Raw genomic sequence first — 19,368 nt, 5'->3', positions numbered from 1 at the left:
GTTATGTTAATATTTTCCACAGAACATCAGAATGCGATACAGGGATTATTCCCAGCCTGCACGATAGAGACAATAGAACATTCAAGCAGATCGTAATAAACATTTTTGGAAAAAAAAAAAAAGTATTAAAAAAAACAAAAACAACATAAAGCAAGAATATAATAACAAAGACTCGGACTCTAGTATTTCATGTATAATAATTGTTACAAACATATTGTGCATTGGTTATGTATATATTGTATGTTCTATGCAATGTCATACAAAAAGTACCTTATCATGTCTACTTGTTGTTGGAGCAAACCACCAATGCAAATTCCTTGGTAAATGCAACTTATTTGGCCAGTAAAGTGAATTCTGACTGTGATAAATTGTGGTGGTGATGGCATTATGCTTTGAGGATATTTTATCTGTTAAGGTAACTGGAAAACTCATAAAGATAAATGGATGGATACAGAAAATTCCTGGTGGAAATATGCTCAAGTCCACAAGAGCACATGGGACTTGGATGATGGTTCATCTTCCAAACCAACAATGACCTGGAACATGCATCAAATACCACAGCAAAGCCCAGAATCATATCCCAGTGAGTAGCCTATCTGTGAAATTAATAAAAAAAAACATTGCTTTCACATAGATTCCCTATCCGATTAAAATTTGAAGATTTTTGCGTAGAAGCACAGACAAAATTCCAGTAGCAAGATTGATAGATGCTCACACAGGCCTATTCCCGCCGTGGTCCTGAGACTGCAGCTCCAAACACCTGCCACCAGAGGTCGCCTCACTCAACCCAATGATCATTTTTAATATTCTGATTCACACCTACCTCATAGTCTTGTTTGATAGGCTACAGTTCTAAGTGATTTAGTTTGTTTAATGGTCATTCATTCTTTCTGTTGTTTGTCATCCCTTGGGTTTTAAATGGAAAATGTTGCCTGTGTTTTTACTTTACTTCTCTGCATACGTCCTCCTCAGTGTCTGTTTACACTAGCTAACTCTATTAACTCTTCAGTTATTTTCTTTTTAATGGATCAAACAAATAAAGTTTCTTCTCATTTTGAATAACTAACATGCTCTAAAAGATGTTTCTAAACAGTAAAAGGTCAGGGCTATTTGGCGTTTTCTAACAAAAGCAGAACCCTTTTTTGTGCTGAAGTGCTATATTGACCTTTAATGATGCTATAAAGAACTTTTTAAATAGTTTTTTTTATATATTATTATTTTTTATAAAAGTTATTTATATTTTTATTTTAATTATTATTATGTTGGGGTTTTACCCATCTTTCTGCCTGGTTCTATAAAAGATGTCCAATTTAACATGTTTAAAAAGGTGAAAAAAATTATGAAAAAAATCACCAAACACCAATAATAATATTTTATATATTCTATATTATAATATTCCAACAGAAATACACATACGTCACAAATACTTCAAACAAAACAAACTACAAAGATTGTGCTTTACTCTGTTTCATTACAAAACTCTGAAGAATGAACAAAAGTGCAACCTACATCTGACAGAACTAATACAGCGTTTGCTGAGCTCATTTACCTTGATCCTGAAAATACATGAGGAATGCACTTTTTTGGCAGTTTCAACTTACAAAATTGCCTTAACTTATCTTACACAACTCAACTTTTTGACCACAAAATGAAAATATTTTTTTTATTCATTATTAAAAGTGATTTGCTAGAACTCCTATCAACATCTCACAAAGAATACAGCAGTTTTACACAGTAGTAAAAAAGCTAAAGTGCAAGGCTGAAACAAACTATCATACTCGTACTAAGAATATGAATACAGAAATACAGCTTATGACAGGTGAAGCATTTATGCTCAGTTACCCAACACTCTGGTACCCAATATCAGTGCAATGTCATCTGAGGAACATGCCACACCCTGACCTGCAGGATGAGAAAGGATCTTTACAAATGCCCTTTGTGAATAATCTTTCATGGTAACATCTCTGAAAGAAGTGAAATTTGGCAATTTCAGAGAGACACTCTTTGAGCATCACCAGACTTTTAACTCTTTTCATGAGTCTGTAACATATGCTGTTTTGAAGATCCAGAACTGCTCCCATCCGAAATGGACCTATCTTTCTTTTTCATCTGCTCAAGAGCATAGTATCGCAGCATGAGAAAAAATCCTGTTGGAATACAAGGAAATGGAATATCACGGCAATTTTATATAACAGAATGGAAGCTAATGAGTTAAATTCAAGATTTCTGAAGCAAACATGTAATGATAAGAAAAGGAAACAAGTTTCAGGGCAGTTTTATTTTTATATGCTGCTACAGGAACTCAGCTTACATTGACACAATAGCCTAGCCATGATTTGACTTTGTTTATTTTGTGATCAGAAAAACCTTACCTTGTAAGGAATTGATAATACAGAAGAGGAAGAGAATGGCCTCTGACAGAGGCCCAAAATCCAGGAAACCCAGGCTCCATGTTGTGCCAAACAGACAGGTGAGACCCCATATACTAAGAAAAGCCACATGAATCTTCTTCCAATCAGGTCGGTTGCGGATCTCACTCACCACAACGAAAAGCATGACTGCACCAGAGCTCACCACAACAGCCAGTAAGCCAACATTAATGATGTAATGAGCCAATAGGCTCTTTTCATTCTGCAACATCCAGCACCTGAATGAACAGAGCAGAGTTTATTTTAATTTTTGTATACCGCATAAACGGTTATATCTAATAGTCAATACTGTATATATGAAGAGTTCAGATGCAAAAGCCTCTAAGTGCCACTAATGAAATTAGCATTTTTATCAGGCTTCTATGTGTAGGTTCAGTAATTTCACTTTAATGGCAATGAATAGGTTCTTTTCATTACCATTAAAGTGAAATAACTGAAATTAAACAATAGGAGCCTGATAAAAATGTTCATTTTAGAAGAAGATTTCAAGCGGCACTTAGAGGCTTTTGCATCTGAACTCTTCATGTCTTCTTACATGTGGTAAGTATTGTTGACATCATCACTTGGTACAATACTCCTTTTGCCATATATATCCCCTATTAAGAGCAGTATACCAACTAGCAGAACCGGGAGACCTAAAATTGGAAAGAAAAACATGAAGTTATTAATTATAATGTTTATATTCATTATATACTCTTCTTCTTGTTTTAAATAATACTTAAATAAATACATAATCATGTTATCACTTACCAAAGCCTCCCAAGTAAAATATCCATGGCGGTAGAGTTGAGTTGAACACCTTGCGGATCAACAAGAATGTGTGAAACACCTCCATAGCCATCCAGCAGAGGGTGCTGAGCAGTGCATAATGCAGAAGGGATCCTGTTATCTTGCAAACTATTTCATCTCCTACACTGGCCAGTGCACCAGTAAGAATGAAGAACAAGCACAGAAGAAATATCGCCACCACTAGACCACGGTGCACCAGTGAGATCTGGGTTTTCTTCCCTCTTTTGGAATGCAGAGACAAACAGAGACAAAACAAGACAACTAGCAGAACCGGGAGACCTAAAATTGGAAAGAAAAACATGAAGTTATTAATTATAATGTTTATATTCATTAAATACTCTTCTGCTTGTTTTATAGCGTTATTTTTATAACTTTAACTATTAAAATAAATACATAAATCATGTTTTCACTTACCAAAGCCTACCAAGTAAAATATCCATGTCGGGAGAGTTGAGTTGAACACCTTGCGGATCAACAAGAATGTGTGAAACACCTCCATAGCCATCCAGCAGAGGGTGCTGAGCAGCGCATAATGCAGAAGGGATCCTGTTATCTTACAAACAATTTCATTTCCTACATTGGCCAGTGTACCAGTAAGAATGAAGAATAAGCACAGAAGAAATATTGCCACTACTAGACCACGGTGAACCAGCGAGATCTGGGTTTTCTTCCCTCTTTTGGAATACAGAGACAAACAGACAAAACAAGACAAAAAAACAGGGTGAGATTCACAATAGAATTTTCACTGAACAAGCATTTTTTGTGAGTGTTATGAAATCCAAATCACTGAAGTCACAGTCACCTGCGTTTACAGAGCCAATAGAAGAGAACCAAACAGCTAACTAAGGACACGGCACAGCCCACAGCGGTAATGAACGTCAGAGCCTTTAGATGGCGAACTGTAGCCTTCTGTTCCACTTGCTGAAGCAATGAAGAAAAAGAGACCAGGTATGTATCATCAAGGTTGGTTTAAGGAAAAACTCAAAGGTTAGCAAAAAAGAGCGTAACTCTGGGAAGAAGACCAGAGGCCATTTTTTAAAAGATTTCAATGGCGCAGATGTTTCACTATGCTAAATAAATTGCTTTTGTGGGAAAACAGCTTATTATTTAATGAGCTGACAGCCCATTGGCTAATCTTCAACATGTTTTCCATTAAACATTCATTCTGGGTTGTTCTGTTTTTAGATTTTACACCAAAACAATGCTGTTTAATGAGAGAAGTCACAGACAATTTTGCGACAGGTAGGATTCAGTTTGCAGTTTGGTATCCACAAACAGTGACTGTCACAACTCAGAACACAGAAACTCTATGACATCAAGGCTGTGATGTAATTGGTTATCAAGGCACACGTGATCCAAGTTGGCCATTGCGCTTTCTCCAATGGTAGAGCCTTGAAACTTGCTTGGTATCTCCCAATAATAAGATCATCTCTGGTATCATTTCATTTCTATGGCATGATTTGTTAACAACTCTGTCCCACTGGCTATGCATATTCCCAAGCATGAAAGAAATACCTTTTATTCATAAAGATTGTCTCTCAGTGAGAAATATTACCAGCAATGACTAAACTTTTTTAATGTCATTTTCTTGGTAACCTGCTACTCACCACAAGGATGGCAAAGTACGTGAGGTGATTACAGCAACATTCTGTCTCTCTGTCATGAATTTCAACAGTCACACAGCCATCATATGTCCAATTCACTTCAATATCTGCAGAGAGACACACCAACAGAACAATCAGTAATTGTGCTACAGCTAGCATCAAACATTTGCTTGATGTCTAATACTGAGTGATGTGTCTATGAACATGAAGACTTGAGCGCACATTGTCTTGTGTCCCATGAAACACATCTTCTAGAATGGTTAGTCTGTGAAATGAAATAGAAGAGAATAGGAGAAATGCATCAATTATCAGTTCAAAGAGAGTGGCTTGGCACATACAGTAAAGAGATTCATCAATGCTATTCTGTCTAAATGGCTCTTGCAATTGAAATACCAAAAACAACATCAGCAATTTGATGTTTATCAGGCTTCACCTCACCAGCCTTGTCATGTGGTTTTCAGCGTTAAGGAAATAACAGACACTTAGTCTACTCAGTAGAAAATGATGTGAGCTATAGTTGTTGCTAAGCTTATAAATAGCCTTTTAACATCACAACAAACTTAAGAAAGTATTACTTAAGAAAGTATTTAAAAAATAGTGAACATGCACAAAAAGACTTACTGGGAGAGGAGAGTGATGAAACCTGATTCTGACAGGTTCTGGGAGGTTTTTGATGATCTCATTCTCCACAGAGAGTCCAACTATGTCATCCAGAAGAACTGCATCAGACGATCCCCCCTACACAACACAAACACTGTTATGTCATACTGTACATTGCTGTATATGTTGGTAGGCCAATGGAAGCTAAATAATCCACATGATTTATGTCTGCTGGACAAATATTGTCATACCTGAAATAATGCTTTGTCTTTGTAGTAAGTACACACCACTTTGGATGTGCTCCTTGACATAGATTTCAGGCAGGAGGGAAGATAAACCGAGGGTATCATGTTGGATGCTAAAGTTCGAGGGGTCTGGAATGCAACATTTATATTTATTCATATGCTAGAAAGAGCCCTTCCTGTGACTCAAAGGTTATTTGAACTTTCTGCTTCTATAAGGTGAACGTTATTTACTGGCAGTGTGAAATTGAGTCCTGTGAAACCCTCCTTCATCTCAATGACTGAGCTCTGAGCACAAGGTAGATCCACCCGACCCCTTTCATTGGATTTCATCACTACTTCCTCTATCCTGCAAACACACACAAAAACATACATTTAGACATTATCAACACATGCATAAATGTTATTAACTCTTTCCCCGCCAAACACGGAATTTTCCGTGTTTTCACTGTTATATGCTAAGGGACGCTATTACGCATCTCCTGAATGAGTCCAGAATCTCCCGATCAAAAACACAGATGAAGAAGACGCAGAAACAAACGATCTCATTTGTAAGCAGATGCAAACTTACCTACATTCAAGTGTTGATAAAAAAAAAGAATGCTTGAAGTTAGAATAAAACTGATTTTTTTTGTTTAAAAGTAGAGTCTCTTTATTTTGATGTGTTGCATGTTCAGATATTCATACAACAAAATATTCTGGGGGCCATGAAAATTGAGCGAAAATGATCAAAAATGCAGCTTTTTTCAAAAAAGCTGGCGGGGAAAGAGTGAAAAAAGTTATTTTTACATTCATATGTGATCAAATATTTTTTTAAAGTAGGCTATGAGGCGTACTTTCTAATATTTATATATGTAATGCACAGTCTGAGTAGCTGACCAGGTTTACATTTCACTGCAAGTTGTATTGTATATAACTGTGTATGTGACAAATAAAAATCTTAAAATCTTTAAAGGTCCCCTGAAATGCTTAGAAACACGCAGCGTTATTCTGTGTTGACGTCATTTTAACTGAAACAGGAAGACAGGGTGGGACATATCAAGCAGCCACTGCCAAAACTATCCATAAATTATTCCTTTTCACTCAAAGATTGCTCAGATAAATGAGGCCTATGACCTCTGATGTCAGTTCAAAAACAAAACACAAAACCTGCGCTAACTGAAAGAAAACAATTTGACAAAAAGGTTTACGAGCAATTTTTAAAAGGCCAGTCTCCCTAATCTCACATCCATTACTGTTAGTCTTTTATAATATCTCTTTAAAGGTCCCCTGAAATGCTTAGAAACACGCAGCGTTACTCTGTGTTGACGTCATTTTAACTGAAACAGGAAGACAGGACGGGACATATCAAGCAGCCCTGCCCCTTTTTTAAATAGCCAATAGCGTTCGTTTATATCACAGCTTGGGCTAGAGCCGTTGAGCTCCTTAACGCCGAATTTGACAGAGTATGCCAGCCACAATCTCATCCATATTGCTATAAAATAGAGCATGCTGTGTAGAATTCCAATCGCTCCGATACATTTTGTGGTCTGCGCCGACTCGCGCATGTGATCCTCTCCGTGCTATCATGTCTCTGGACCGGAGCAGAGTGTGTGTGTGTGTGAGAGTGTGTGTGCAGTGTGGTGGTTAGTGTGACACAGCGCAAAACCAGACTTCTTCTTTTTTTCCTCAATGGAAAGCATATTTACACTGTTTGAATTGTTCCCTGTCCCCTATATAGTGCACTACGTGCCATTCACTGTACAGAAAATACTAATTCTGTGGACAAGTGACCGATTTCAGCCGCGGCTTCAGCGTCTATTTTATAGTGTAGGGGGCGGGCGCTTCGGATTCTAGAGAGCATTTGATTGGACAGAAAGTTTGATGAGAACCTGAAGTACGATGTGACGTCAAAAAATCGTTGAGCCGTTTTGGCGGAAGTGACGAACTGCAAGCTTTGAATGCTTATATCTTCTAAATGCGAATTTTGTCACTGTTTTGGAGCACACTGCCTTATAGATAACCTTAAGACTAACATATTGATACTAACACCCAAAAAACTTAAATTTTGATTTCATGGGGGCTTTAAATCTTCTTCCTACTTCAGAAATGCACGAGCACACGTCATGTCAGAGTACATGTCAGATTCATAGTAAATACACAAATTGCACCAATGCCACAATACCACTACCTTTTTCATTCAAAGAAAAAAAGTTTAATATTTGGAGGGCTAAAAACCACAGTTTTTATAACCACACAATATGTACCCATCCATTTCTTCATCAAATAGATTATGCATAAAATGATACTAAAACATTAAGATGCCTTAGCATATAAAATGAACATGCACAATAAATGGAGGGTATATGCAATAAATAAAGTGTTGAAGATGTGTTTAATGTATTAAAAATCCAACAATACACTTGGCAGTCCATGCATAAACAGTGAGCATAATTTAGAAAGCCATTGTAGTCATGGGTTAAGCTTCCTGTTTGCGGCTCAACCTGTTTTTCACTCATACTTAAGCTTGTCATGATTGCGCTCTTATAAGCATGCACAACATCACCTCTTGCTATCTGCATGTTAGACCACATCAGTTCATAACACTCTAAAATAATAGGGAAACTAACAAACTGAAATAAAATGATGATTGGCTCACATGTTTGCTCCACTGGGCTTCTTACTTGCCTCATCACAGAATCTCTTCTCTGCAAGTGGAAAAACAGAAGAAATATATTGAAACTAAAACTAATTACATGCTCAGAAATGCTGAACTCACAAGTGAGCTCAGTCAGTGTATATTGATATCTGTAGCTTTCAAAAATTGTAATACAACAAAATGTAAAATATTACACTAAAGGTTCTTACTGCAGTTGATTGTATCTCCTCGAAATGTATATTTTCCCATGACATCATAACTGATGGTATCACCCTGGATGCTGCCATTCACAATACCATACACAGCAGCAGTTTTTTGATCCCCTGGTGAGAGGTCAGTGCAGCACGTTCCTTGAAGGCCATTTGGTCGACACAGAGTGTGATTCTTTCCATTGACCTGCATTATCAGCAGGTCCAGCAGCGGCTCCCAGAACACACAGAACTCACTTTGATTTTGAAGAGGGTTTGATTCTAGATTAATGGATGAAGATTGTGTGCACTTGGCTGTGATACTGCCCTGAATAGAGAGTGTGCTCTCATTGGCTGAAATCTCAATTTCCTTACAGCCTGTTTTCAAATCATACTTCAGATTTTGGGATGCACTGCCATGGCGCCATGTTCCACACATCTTAAAGTCCCTGTCATTTTCTGTTGCTGCTACATGGACAAAATATGGTTAAAAATTTCAATTAAAATAAATTATTAAATATATATCCAATCTATTGCATTTTTACAATTATCAAGTATGTATTTTCCTTCTAATAAATAGAATAATTAAACAAGATACTAACAGCAATCCATCGTCAATATATATCGGTATGTGTGGAGAAAACCAGGCACTGCTCATCACCTGTCCCAACAGTGAAGCATGGTGATGGCAGCATCATGCTGTGGGGGTGTTTTTCAGCTGCAGGGACAGGACGACTGGTTGCAATCGAGGGAAAGATGAATGCGGCCAAGTACAGGGATATGAAAGAGTGAAAAATGTAAGGGGGTCTGAATACTTTCCGTACCCACTGTATAATAGTACATAATTTTACTTCCTTAGTTATCACCTACTTACCTTGACCCAAAATGAACAAAAGACAGGTGATTACCCACATTCTTATAGGTTTTAGATTCCGCTCCATTGTAGCTCATAGATGATGCCTGAAAAGCAACAGAGAACTCAGTTAAAGAGAAATGAAAAAATACACAATGACGTGCCTCAGTAGAGCTATGCAAATGCATCCCATATGAATAGGAAATCATGTTATCAATATCTTTGCTGTTCCTTCCTCTTACCACTTCATTTTTAGCAAAAGACACATGTCTGCTTTATCTGTAAAACAAAAACCTTCCATTCCTTCTCACAAACTCACTATTCTTGAGATAAAGAGGCAGCCATCTAGTAACACATGTATTCCTGGGCTCTTATCAATGAGAACACATACATGCAAGGGTAAAAATACATTCTGATGCATGCTAGGCTGCATGCAACTGCCATCTCTTATCAATGAGAACATACTTTCATTTGCGACAAAGGGACAATTGAGATGATACTGCGAATGCCCACATTCAGTGCAGCACACAGATATGATACCATCTTTATGTCACCATCTTTGTTTTGTTTTGTGTAGCAATACATGAGTCCTCATGCTCAAGACAAAGAGCATGTCTCATGTCTACGATAAAATGAATCATAATACACCGTCAGTCCCAGTGTGTGAAAACACAGCCAGTGACAGTGGATGAGTCAGACATTGAATGGCATGTTTTCTGACCTGAGTCAGCACGGGTCATTGAGGCACACAACAGATCCCCAAGTCACTTATGCAAATTTGACTGTTGTAAGCTGATGTTTTTTCTCACTTTGGTGAGAGACTATGCAGACAGCAGAAAACTGTGATATGTTTCTTACGCACATGCAGCTTTTTCACTTCAAAGGATGTTAATTGATAGACTGGAGTTGTGTGGATTACGTGTGCATTATTGTTTGAACTCTCATTTGCTTTCTCCAAATCTGTTCTAATGAAAATGCTCATTTTTGGGGGAACTATTTCTTTTTTAACAGTGCAGTACACCGATTTCCCAAATAAAGTCTAAACATCCTGTGGGTAACAGCCACAGGGTCAATGATACATGCTTCAACACTTTAATTATTTCTCACCTATGTAGCGCAGATCTACCGTTTTGCTTTTCTGCGTGTTGACCTTTACATCTGCCAGAGATATGAGCCAAACTAGTTGAAATGAAACTGTAGGAGAATATAGCACGCTGTAAAGATCAGACACCACTGTGGCTTTCCTGCATTTACCGACTTAAAGCACAAACATGCATCAAACCTGTTGTGGCATTATGCAAAACACACCACCTGCAGCTACCCGATTCGGTCTGACGACGAAACTATTTAATGTGCTTTACCACTGCTGCTACTATTATGAGATGTGTTCTAGAACTACTAAACTACTATGAAATTGCATGCGTGCATAAACAAAGAGTATGAGAGACACATAAGTGAGATAAAAGAAATACTAATAGAAAATGACTGCTAACTGTGTAGAAAGAGCAATGATAAAAATATCTAACCAGCAAATGTGCACATACATACTTCCTTTCACCAGACTGAGTTGACAAAATTTTGCAACATATATGATTAACCGACTATAACCTGTTATACTGTATTATGACAGCACTTTTTTTTAACTTAATTTCAATATCGTGATAATACCGTATACCGTAATAAAAGCATTAGCAATTAATCGCAACATGAAAATTTGATACCGGCATATCCCTACCCTGGACTATCGCATACAGTGTCAGGAATATGTGTGAGACATTTCTGAAAGTGTTTTGACACAAAGGTAGCTTATACTAACACTGTGGCGACAAATATTCTTGGGTTTAAGGGAAGTTGTCTGTTTTTAAAGGAAATATTCATGTGTAATTTTGGACATACTGGACACTATTTTGACAGCCTTTTTGAAAAGGAATCATTTTCAAAATGGAAAAAAAGAAACCAAAACAAACTAAAACCTTCATGTAATGAAAACAACCTACACAACAGCAGCTGTCATCTTCTTGCTTATGTTGTAGTTAGTCATTTGGTTTCATAGTTTTTCCACCCACACTGGCCAACGGATACTGCAGGCCCCAACAACAATGCACTACTTGGATGCAAACCATCAATCAATCATACTTTTTTTACTGTATATAGCACCTTTCAAACACATCCAATGCAATTCAAAGTGCTTTACAAGCATAAACCAAAAATTGACACAAAATACAAGCAATGAAAATAATGCAAATATATAACAAAACAGTAAAATGTTAGAATGGAAAATCCCAAATGTACATAACTGAGAAAAAACTAAGAAGAAACACAATTATTTCAATGAAAACCATCAAATGTGAGCTGCTAAACAGAGGATTCTGGGAATGCCAATTTACATATTTCCACTGTACATTATAAGATGAATTGTTCTTTTTCACTTCCAAAAACTGCACATTGAAGTATTTTACATTATTTTTTTCAAATCGCATGAAATGTCCACTTAGATCTATAACTTTTTTATGTCTTCTAAAATTACAGTAATTTTTTACAGTATATATGTATGCTATACTTCGCTGAAATGGGGAACAATAATAAAATACAGAAATTGTGTTTGTCCAAACATATTTATGAATTTTTTATTTTAATAAGATATTTGTAGCAATGTATTTTTATAATTTTATCAATAAGCGATTTAGATTTTTAGACCCCTTAACACCTTAGCACACTGTAAAGATCAGACACCACTGTGGCTTTCCTGCATTTACCGACTTAAAGCACAAACATGCATCAAACCTGTTGTGGCATTATGCAAAACACACCACCTGCAGCTACCCGATTCGGTCTGACGACGAAACTATTTAATGTGCTTTACCACTGCTGCTACTATTATGAGATGTGTTCTAGAACTACTAAACTACTATGAAATTGCATGCGTGCATAAACAAAGAGTATGAGAGACACATAAGTGAGATAAAAGAAATACTAATAGAAAATGACTGCTATTGAAGTATTTTACATTATTTTTTCAAATCGCATGAAATGCCCACTTAGATCTATAACTTTTTTATGTCTTCTAAAATTACAGTAATTTTTTACAGTATATATGTATGCTATACTTCGCTGAAATGGGGAACAATAATAAAATACAGAAATTGTGTCTTTGTCCAAACATATTTATTAATTTTTTATATTAATAAGATACTTGTAGCAATGTATTTTTATAATTTTATCAATAAGCGATTTAGCTTTTTAGACCTCTTAATCTACCCCCAAACCTAAACCTAGCCATTTTCTAGCGAATATGAAAAGATATAAAACATAATAGACCGAAATACGCAGGGAAATTACCATTGTAGTAACACTATAGCATTAAAAAGATATTTTGAGTCACTAATCTCTCTCCTACTTGTAAACCTATCCATAACCATATCTAAAAAAAATATGTACAGTATAAAGAAAAACATGATAGACAGACAAGTGCAATAACAATAGAGCGTTTGCACCTTCATCACGGTTTGGTCAGTTACCCAGATGCACGGCCATATTGGAGACACTCGGATGTAAACAACAGCATGGATTGCATGGTTAATGTACTACTGAAGATGTTGTTTACTAATTTATGATGTCTAAACCATGGAAATAACATGTGGAAGCTGCTAAATCATATAGAGAAGGACTTAGTAAGCAGGAAAGGGTGTGATATTTTGACAAACTAAAGTTAATAGGTGGTAAAGATCTGTACGAGCTGGCTCCTAGAATACAGTAATAATAATTATAGCACCATTAACTAAATGTTAATTAGTTGTGGCCTAATGGTTAGAGTAGGCCTTGTAATCTGAAGGTCGCAGGTTGGAGTCTCAGGAGTTGTAGGTGGGGACGTGAATGAACAGCGCTCTCTTTGCTCTGGGCATTTGTACTCTGGGTGTGTGTGTGCATTTGGATGGGTTAAATACAGAGCATAAATTCAGAGTATGGGTTACCATACTTGGCAAATGTCACAACTTTCAGGTTTTTCCTCAGTTTTTTTGCACTCGTCTCCTTGATTTGTTATAACTTTTGTCAGTCTATAGTACTCCATATGTTTTTCCCGGTCTCTCCGATTAGTACAGCCCAAAACACGACGATAATTGAACTTTTTCAGCAGCAATAATCAGCAAAATTTGGAAGTTCCGTCCGGTTCAATGGCATTGTTTACGTTCAGTGCCACCAACATGGCCGACTTCCAGATTGATGACGTGTCGTGAAAACACTGAAAACAAATAATTTATTTATTGCAAACATGTCAAGAGCAGTACCAAAAGTAATCCAAATGACGAGTTGCAGTCCTCTCTGATTTTTTTTGTGTGAGGTGCAGAATTTAAGATGTTAATCGCTGAAAATATTATCCAGATTATTATCCAGATCCACTCCAGGAAGGCGCGCATTTCTCATTCAAACAAGACAGGGATAGCTGCAGGTTGGAGTAATGGGCGTGACAAAAGGTGGCGTGCCGAAAGGTGAATGCCACAACAGAAACTAACCCCTAACCCTAACCAATTAGAAACACCTTTCGACGCCCCCTACCTTTTGGCATGCCCTAATCTTTCGCCACGCCCACTGCTTCACCCTGCAGTTATCCCTACTTCATTCAAACACACCTCACCAGAAACACGGCATGTCGCAATCTCCGACAAAGTAGGCGAGAGCCAATGAGCGTTCGATTTTCCTGCCGTAAAACCTGTTGTAAAGCTTCTTGAAGCTGCAATTTTTTAATTTGTGATGAGTGTGTTGTTGATGATTACGGTCGCTGCTCAGGATGGAGATGAAGATCGCAGAATAAAGGCTTGAGTTTGGGTCTGTTCCTCGCAGTCATATCGATTCTGAAGATTTGGATTACAGCGCAAGAATAAAATTAATTCCTTTTGTTGTTACGTGCGTTGCATTTTATGGTTCTATTGTCAGTCACAGCATGTCAAAATGCCTTTTGTGTCTCATGGCAAACAAAGTAAATATTATTACATGATAATTAATGGTTAGACGATTGCAGAAATGTTATTCATTTTAAGGGTTTAAAGCAGGGCTGTCCAAACTCGGTCCTGGAGGGCCGGTGTCCTGCAGAGTTTAGCGCCAACTTGCCTCAACAGACCTGACTGGAAGTTTCTAGCATGCCTAGTAAGAGCTTGATTAGCTGGTTCAGGTGTGTTTAATTAGGGTTGGAGCTAAACTCTGCAGGACACCGGGCCTCCAGGACCGAGTTTGGACAGCCCTGGTTTAAAGTGTAGTCTTGTTTAACATTATTCTTCGAAACGAGTTGGCAGCAGAAATCACACAGAACAACAAAAAGTTATCATTTCATATTAAGTAAATGAGTTTATAAACACATTTATAAATGCAGTTGAAAACATAATGCCATTAATATGACAACTGAATGCAATAAAATGTTAATGCCGCAATTTCAATATTCATAAGGATTCATTTGTAAGTCTGCCAAGTTGTTCATATGTAAATTATTTACGTTTTAGGTGTTGTCAATATGTATTGTACGTTTAGATGCTGTAAATACGCCAGTATTGTACGCTTCAGTGTCTGTGAAAATGTAAGTAAATGTATATTTTGTAGAACCACATTTAATGTAAAATACATACAAATTCTCATGAGATCACATTGAAAGATGATGGCTAAATGGGGCTATAACAGAGCAGACTACTGACTACCACTGAGAGTACCCAGTTCCTCTGTGCTAGGTTTGAGAAGGGTGCGTCTCTGCCTCCGCCCTTTTTGGCCCTCTCTCCCTCTGCCATTGTTCCAGCTATGTGGACTTCACAGCAGTCAAAGAATGTCCCTTTTCTCTCCAAGCACTGCTGAAAGGAAGCTGGTAAAGTCCATTTATTCAAACGGGGCATGTTGCCAGTTTTAAACTGTGCAAATAAAGGGATTTTTGCTCAAATTCATAACATTTTCTCGCCATTACTATGTTATTTCCCACTCCACAGCCATTTAAAAAAAAACTCACTCAATCATATAACACTTCTTCTTTTAATTATAATGACTGTGTAGACAATTGAGACGCAAACTCCTGAGCCTAATTTTTTTCTCATGCTGATAAAATCTCTTGAAATGATTCAACATGTTTTGAAGTCCTACCTAAGCCTCAAGAGAGACAAACCACAGAAGACTTGCATTATTTCTACAGTATTTCCATGGCCAGTGTTGTGTCTAGCAAAGCTAACAACCCGCACAGAACAAGAATGTGAACTTTGAGATGAACTAGGTCAATCTATTGTGCTTTTCTTTTGTGACATCATTGCCAGACAAAAAAAGCGAGAGGCCTTTCAGCTCGCCTCATTCTGAGCTGAACAGACAAGTAGCAGGGGCTGAGGGCAAAGGTCTTTCAACCATTTAGTGGTTACCACATAGAAGCTAAGTCGCATTACAGCAAAAAACTCGTTGGTGTTTAGTTGCACAGATCAGCCGCCGTGGTTCAGACAGGAAAACCAACATACACTACAAGACATGAAGAGAAGCTCAAATGAAAACATATCTGATTGCAATTTCATGAGCCCTAAACACTAATTGGTCATTATACGCTTAATAGCCACCAGTTCTTCAAGAAAATGTCTTGAATCTAAATTCAGTTCGCATTTGCATTGTGCCTTCTAATATGCAGAAATAAAGAAAGCATATGTCAGTAGCAGGAACAGGCTCAGTCTTCTCAGTTAGTTATATAGAAGGCAGATAAAGGAAGCATTCCTTTCTATTGAGGTGGACTGACAGGGGGGTTACAGGATTGTCGAGGGTTTCACTAAAGCACACAGTTTCAGTGTGTCTTTGATTTGTTCATAGCCTCGGAGTAAATATGTGGCTGCTGCTCCTCCACCTGCGCTCCAATTTCCCCACGGAGCTTCTTGTCTCATATAGCAGTGAGTGTAAAATGTTGAAAACAATGTGAAAATAGAGAGAAATGCATGTAGAAAAGAGAAAAACTGCATGCTTCTCTTATAAAGGTTGAGATGAGTGCTGTCCAAATCTATTCCTATTAAAGGGATAGTTCACCCAAAAATGAAAATTTGATGTTTATCTTCTCATAGATTTTGTTACCATTGCCATGCATTATATGACTGATAGACTGCAACGGCTGGAGTTAAAAATCTCCGTTAGTGTTCTACTGAAGAAACAAAGTCACCTACATCTTGGATGCCCTGGGGGTGAGCAGATAAACATCACATTTTCATTTTTGGGTGAACTATCCCTTTAAAGGTTGTTGCATGTTATGCATTAATGTGTTACATGAAGCTCATTAACATGGTTTATTTGACATCAATTTAACGTATTTTAGCCATTTGACGGTTTATTCTGTTAGCACACATGCAAAAACTCCGCGGAAAAATACAGAAACCCAGCCCATTTATGTTAAAACAAAAGAATGACTGGAGAGCGGGGCTAGTTGTCACAAGAGCTATATCTAAGTTGTTGATAAAGCAAATGTTCAGTGGATTCATATATTGCTTTTAAACGCTTAATTTTTGTGAAATTAATCCTTCAAACTAAAATTTCAATATCAAATATTTTGCTATAGCGCTAAACAAGTGAACACAATGAAAGCACACTATAGCATCCATTGAAAAGGAAAGGACAGAAAATGACATTTTCATAAATATCACACCGGGGCAAGTTGTCACGGTTTGTGAAAGCTGTAAATAAGTTCTCATTGTTTTTACTGTGACAACTTACCCCAAATAGAGTGTGTAAGCTTTGAGGTAGTATGGATCAACCTGAGAATTAGGCTATAGGCCTATTCACTGTCAAAGTGTGTCAACTAGCTCTGCATCTCTTTTTTTGGTTTTATTTGTAGTAAAACCACGGTTAATTTTCGTAAGTATCAGATATTCCAGGTCAAAATGTATGAAAACATAAAATTCACACTCTAACACCTTTCACAAGGACCGAGTGATCTGAGATCATATCATGCAACATATTCGCAAACATTAAAGAAATTGGCTTACCGTTCATAGACAAGCGCAGAACACTTGCTATCTGCCTCTCGTACACAAAACACTCGCGTGTTGCTCGGTAAACGGTCGCTTAGTTATTTATTTAGCTGTAATATTCCCGGTGGGACAATACATGTGAAAACACGCGTAATATAAAACGAGTGGATGAGCGATAAACGCAAGTGACTTTCTCATGCACAGACTCCGCGCGCAGTGACTCAGTCCCGGCTCAGAGTGCGTGAAAACTGAACTGAAGGCGCTCGTGTCACATTAACATGTATTCATGCGGAAAGCGGAGGCAGCTTTACTACTCTCACTCCGACAACGATCTCCTAGAAATACTCCATCAGAGGCAATATCATGGCAGCATGAAAAAAAAAAAACAGTCTAACCGTTTATTTTATAAACTGTTGTAACATTATGATGCGATTGAAATAAACGTTACAGCAAGCTTAGACCATAAGAACTTACGGCCAGGTACAGTATAGGTAAGGGAGGAGCGATGCCTGTGAACACTGGACTTAGTTTGCATAGTCAGGCTTTATTTTGCGTCGGAAAAAAGCTTAGAATAACTAGCCTAATGCAAAACAAGTCTTTTCTCAGTATTGGCAGCATATTCTTTTCAAGGCCATGTTGTCTCGGAATTTGTTATAAATTAAACCCTACAATAAAGCCATAATGTCCAGGATACAGATAAGATTGCATTGCTAGGTAGTGGACATGTAGGAGAGGGAGTGCTATGCTCTCTCTCTCTCTGTTTGTGTGTGTGCTGTCTGTTGATCAGTTTGAGCACCTGGCTTCCTGTGCGTCTCAGCTGCTATTTCGACAGAGTTTATAAAGACCAAGGTCTGACAAAGGCTTTTCTGTTTCTCCAGAAGACTGATGTTGAAAGACCTTATACCTACATAAAGAGTCAGACATTTACAGTGACGCATGTTTGACTTTGTTTGATAGGTCTCTTATTGCTGCAGTTAGAAGTGATTTACAGCAGAAAGTACATGTATATTGATGCAAGTATGTATAATATATTTTTTTCCCAAGTTTTTTTTATATCACATATAATATGTTCAAAAATTTGGGGTCGGTAAGATTTTTAAAAATGTTTTTGATAATGTTTTAATGTTATAATCCTATTTTCTGAAACAGACATTACTCCAGTCTTTAGTGTCACATGATCCTTCAGAAATCATTCTAATATGCTGATTTGATGCTTAAGAAACATTTATGCACTTTTTAAACAAAATGTAATTATAGATAGATAGATAGATAGTTTGCAATACATAAATAGAAAAAGAATGCTGTGGTTAGAAAGATTAGATATCTACGTGTAAGAGTTATGACTTAGGGCATAGCATAGGACTGACTGATAAAGTGTAACCCAGTAAAATGTTAAAAATGAACAAATAAAAAATTAATAAAAAATTCCTGTTCACCCATATTAGTCATAAACTACCAATGTTTAATTCCAAATTATGTTTTTATACATGACTAAAAGCTGTAAACTGATCACCACATCCTGAAAAGAACTAAGAATTTCCCTTTCGCTAGTTAACATGCATGGTTAAGCTATAGACAATGTGTAACTTGTTCCCCAAGAGGACATTAACTCCTTTCAGCGAGGTTTCAAATTGCTACTGCAGCTTTTATGTCTGAACTTGTACGCGGGATGAAAAAAAGAAGAGACTTTTCACACAGCTTTCTGTTAAGCATCTTACTATGCATCTTGTTTGCAAAGTGGTCCGTTTTATTGGCGTTTAAGGTCCAACATTGTACAGACAGCTGCTTTACGACGGCGTTAGAGGCCCCTGTCAATGTATTAACCGCATTTTTTCACACCATGGCTCTGCCTCTGAGCAATACAGCAGTGCATGCATATCTCAAAGAGATTCTGCTGCTCATGCACTCTCATAGACAAACATTTTTGGTACATCAGGTCATTCTATAAAGTTTACTGTATTTTGGCCTATAGTTTATATCAACACGAAACAGATGGCAGCTAGTGCAGATGGTATATAGTGCAATGGCAACCAGCCAACAAAGGCAGTGGTTCTACTCTTTTGTTGC

The 19,368-nt window shown here is 37.3% G+C and overlaps 1 protein-coding gene across 1 annotated transcript; it reads right to left on the bottom strand.

Moving 5' to 3' along the window:
- Positions 1-1,410: 1,410 nt before the first annotated feature.
- On the bottom strand, positions 1,411-17,605 carry LOC107754671 (adhesion G-protein coupled receptor G5-like). The gene is made up of 14 exons (XM_016571214.1): positions 17,317-17,605; positions 9,365-9,450; positions 8,512-8,958; positions 8,303-8,351; positions 5,899-6,013; positions 5,674-5,796; positions 5,444-5,560; positions 5,045-5,087; positions 4,826-4,929; positions 4,021-4,139; positions 3,180-3,439; positions 2,965-3,064; positions 2,373-2,647; positions 1,411-2,147 (listed from the first exon to the last, which is right to left on the bottom strand). Exons 2-14 carry the CDS (start codon positions 9,429-9,431, stop codon positions 2,023-2,025), a joined length of 1,944 nt encoding a protein of 647 aa, XP_016426700.1. The 5' UTR covers positions 9,432-9,450; positions 17,317-17,605; the 3' UTR covers positions 1,411-2,022.
- Positions 17,606-19,368: the final 1,763 nt, after the last annotated feature.

This window comes from Sinocyclocheilus rhinocerous, unplaced genomic scaffold (genome assembly GCF_001515625.1).
Source record: "Sinocyclocheilus rhinocerous isolate Xijiao unplaced genomic scaffold, SAMN03320098_v1.1 scaffold742, whole genome shotgun sequence".
NCBI lineage: Eukaryota > Metazoa > Chordata > Actinopteri > Cypriniformes > Cyprinidae > Sinocyclocheilus > Sinocyclocheilus rhinocerous.
This window is presented reverse-complemented; position numbering and strand designations above follow the sequence as displayed.

Coding starts and splice junctions, on each gene's coding strand:
- LOC107754671 (XM_016571214.1), bottom strand. CDS start 9,431: ATGGAGCGGAATCTAAAACCTATAAGAATGTGGGTAATCACCTGTCTT. Junction 8,959..9,364: donor TTTGTTCATTTTGGGTCAAG/GTAAGTAGGTGA, acceptor TTGTCCATGTAG/CAGCAACAGAAAATGACAGG. Junction 3,440..4,020: donor TATTGGCTCTGTAAACGCAG/GTGACTGTGACT, acceptor GCATTCCAAAAG/AGGGAAGAAAACCCAGATCT.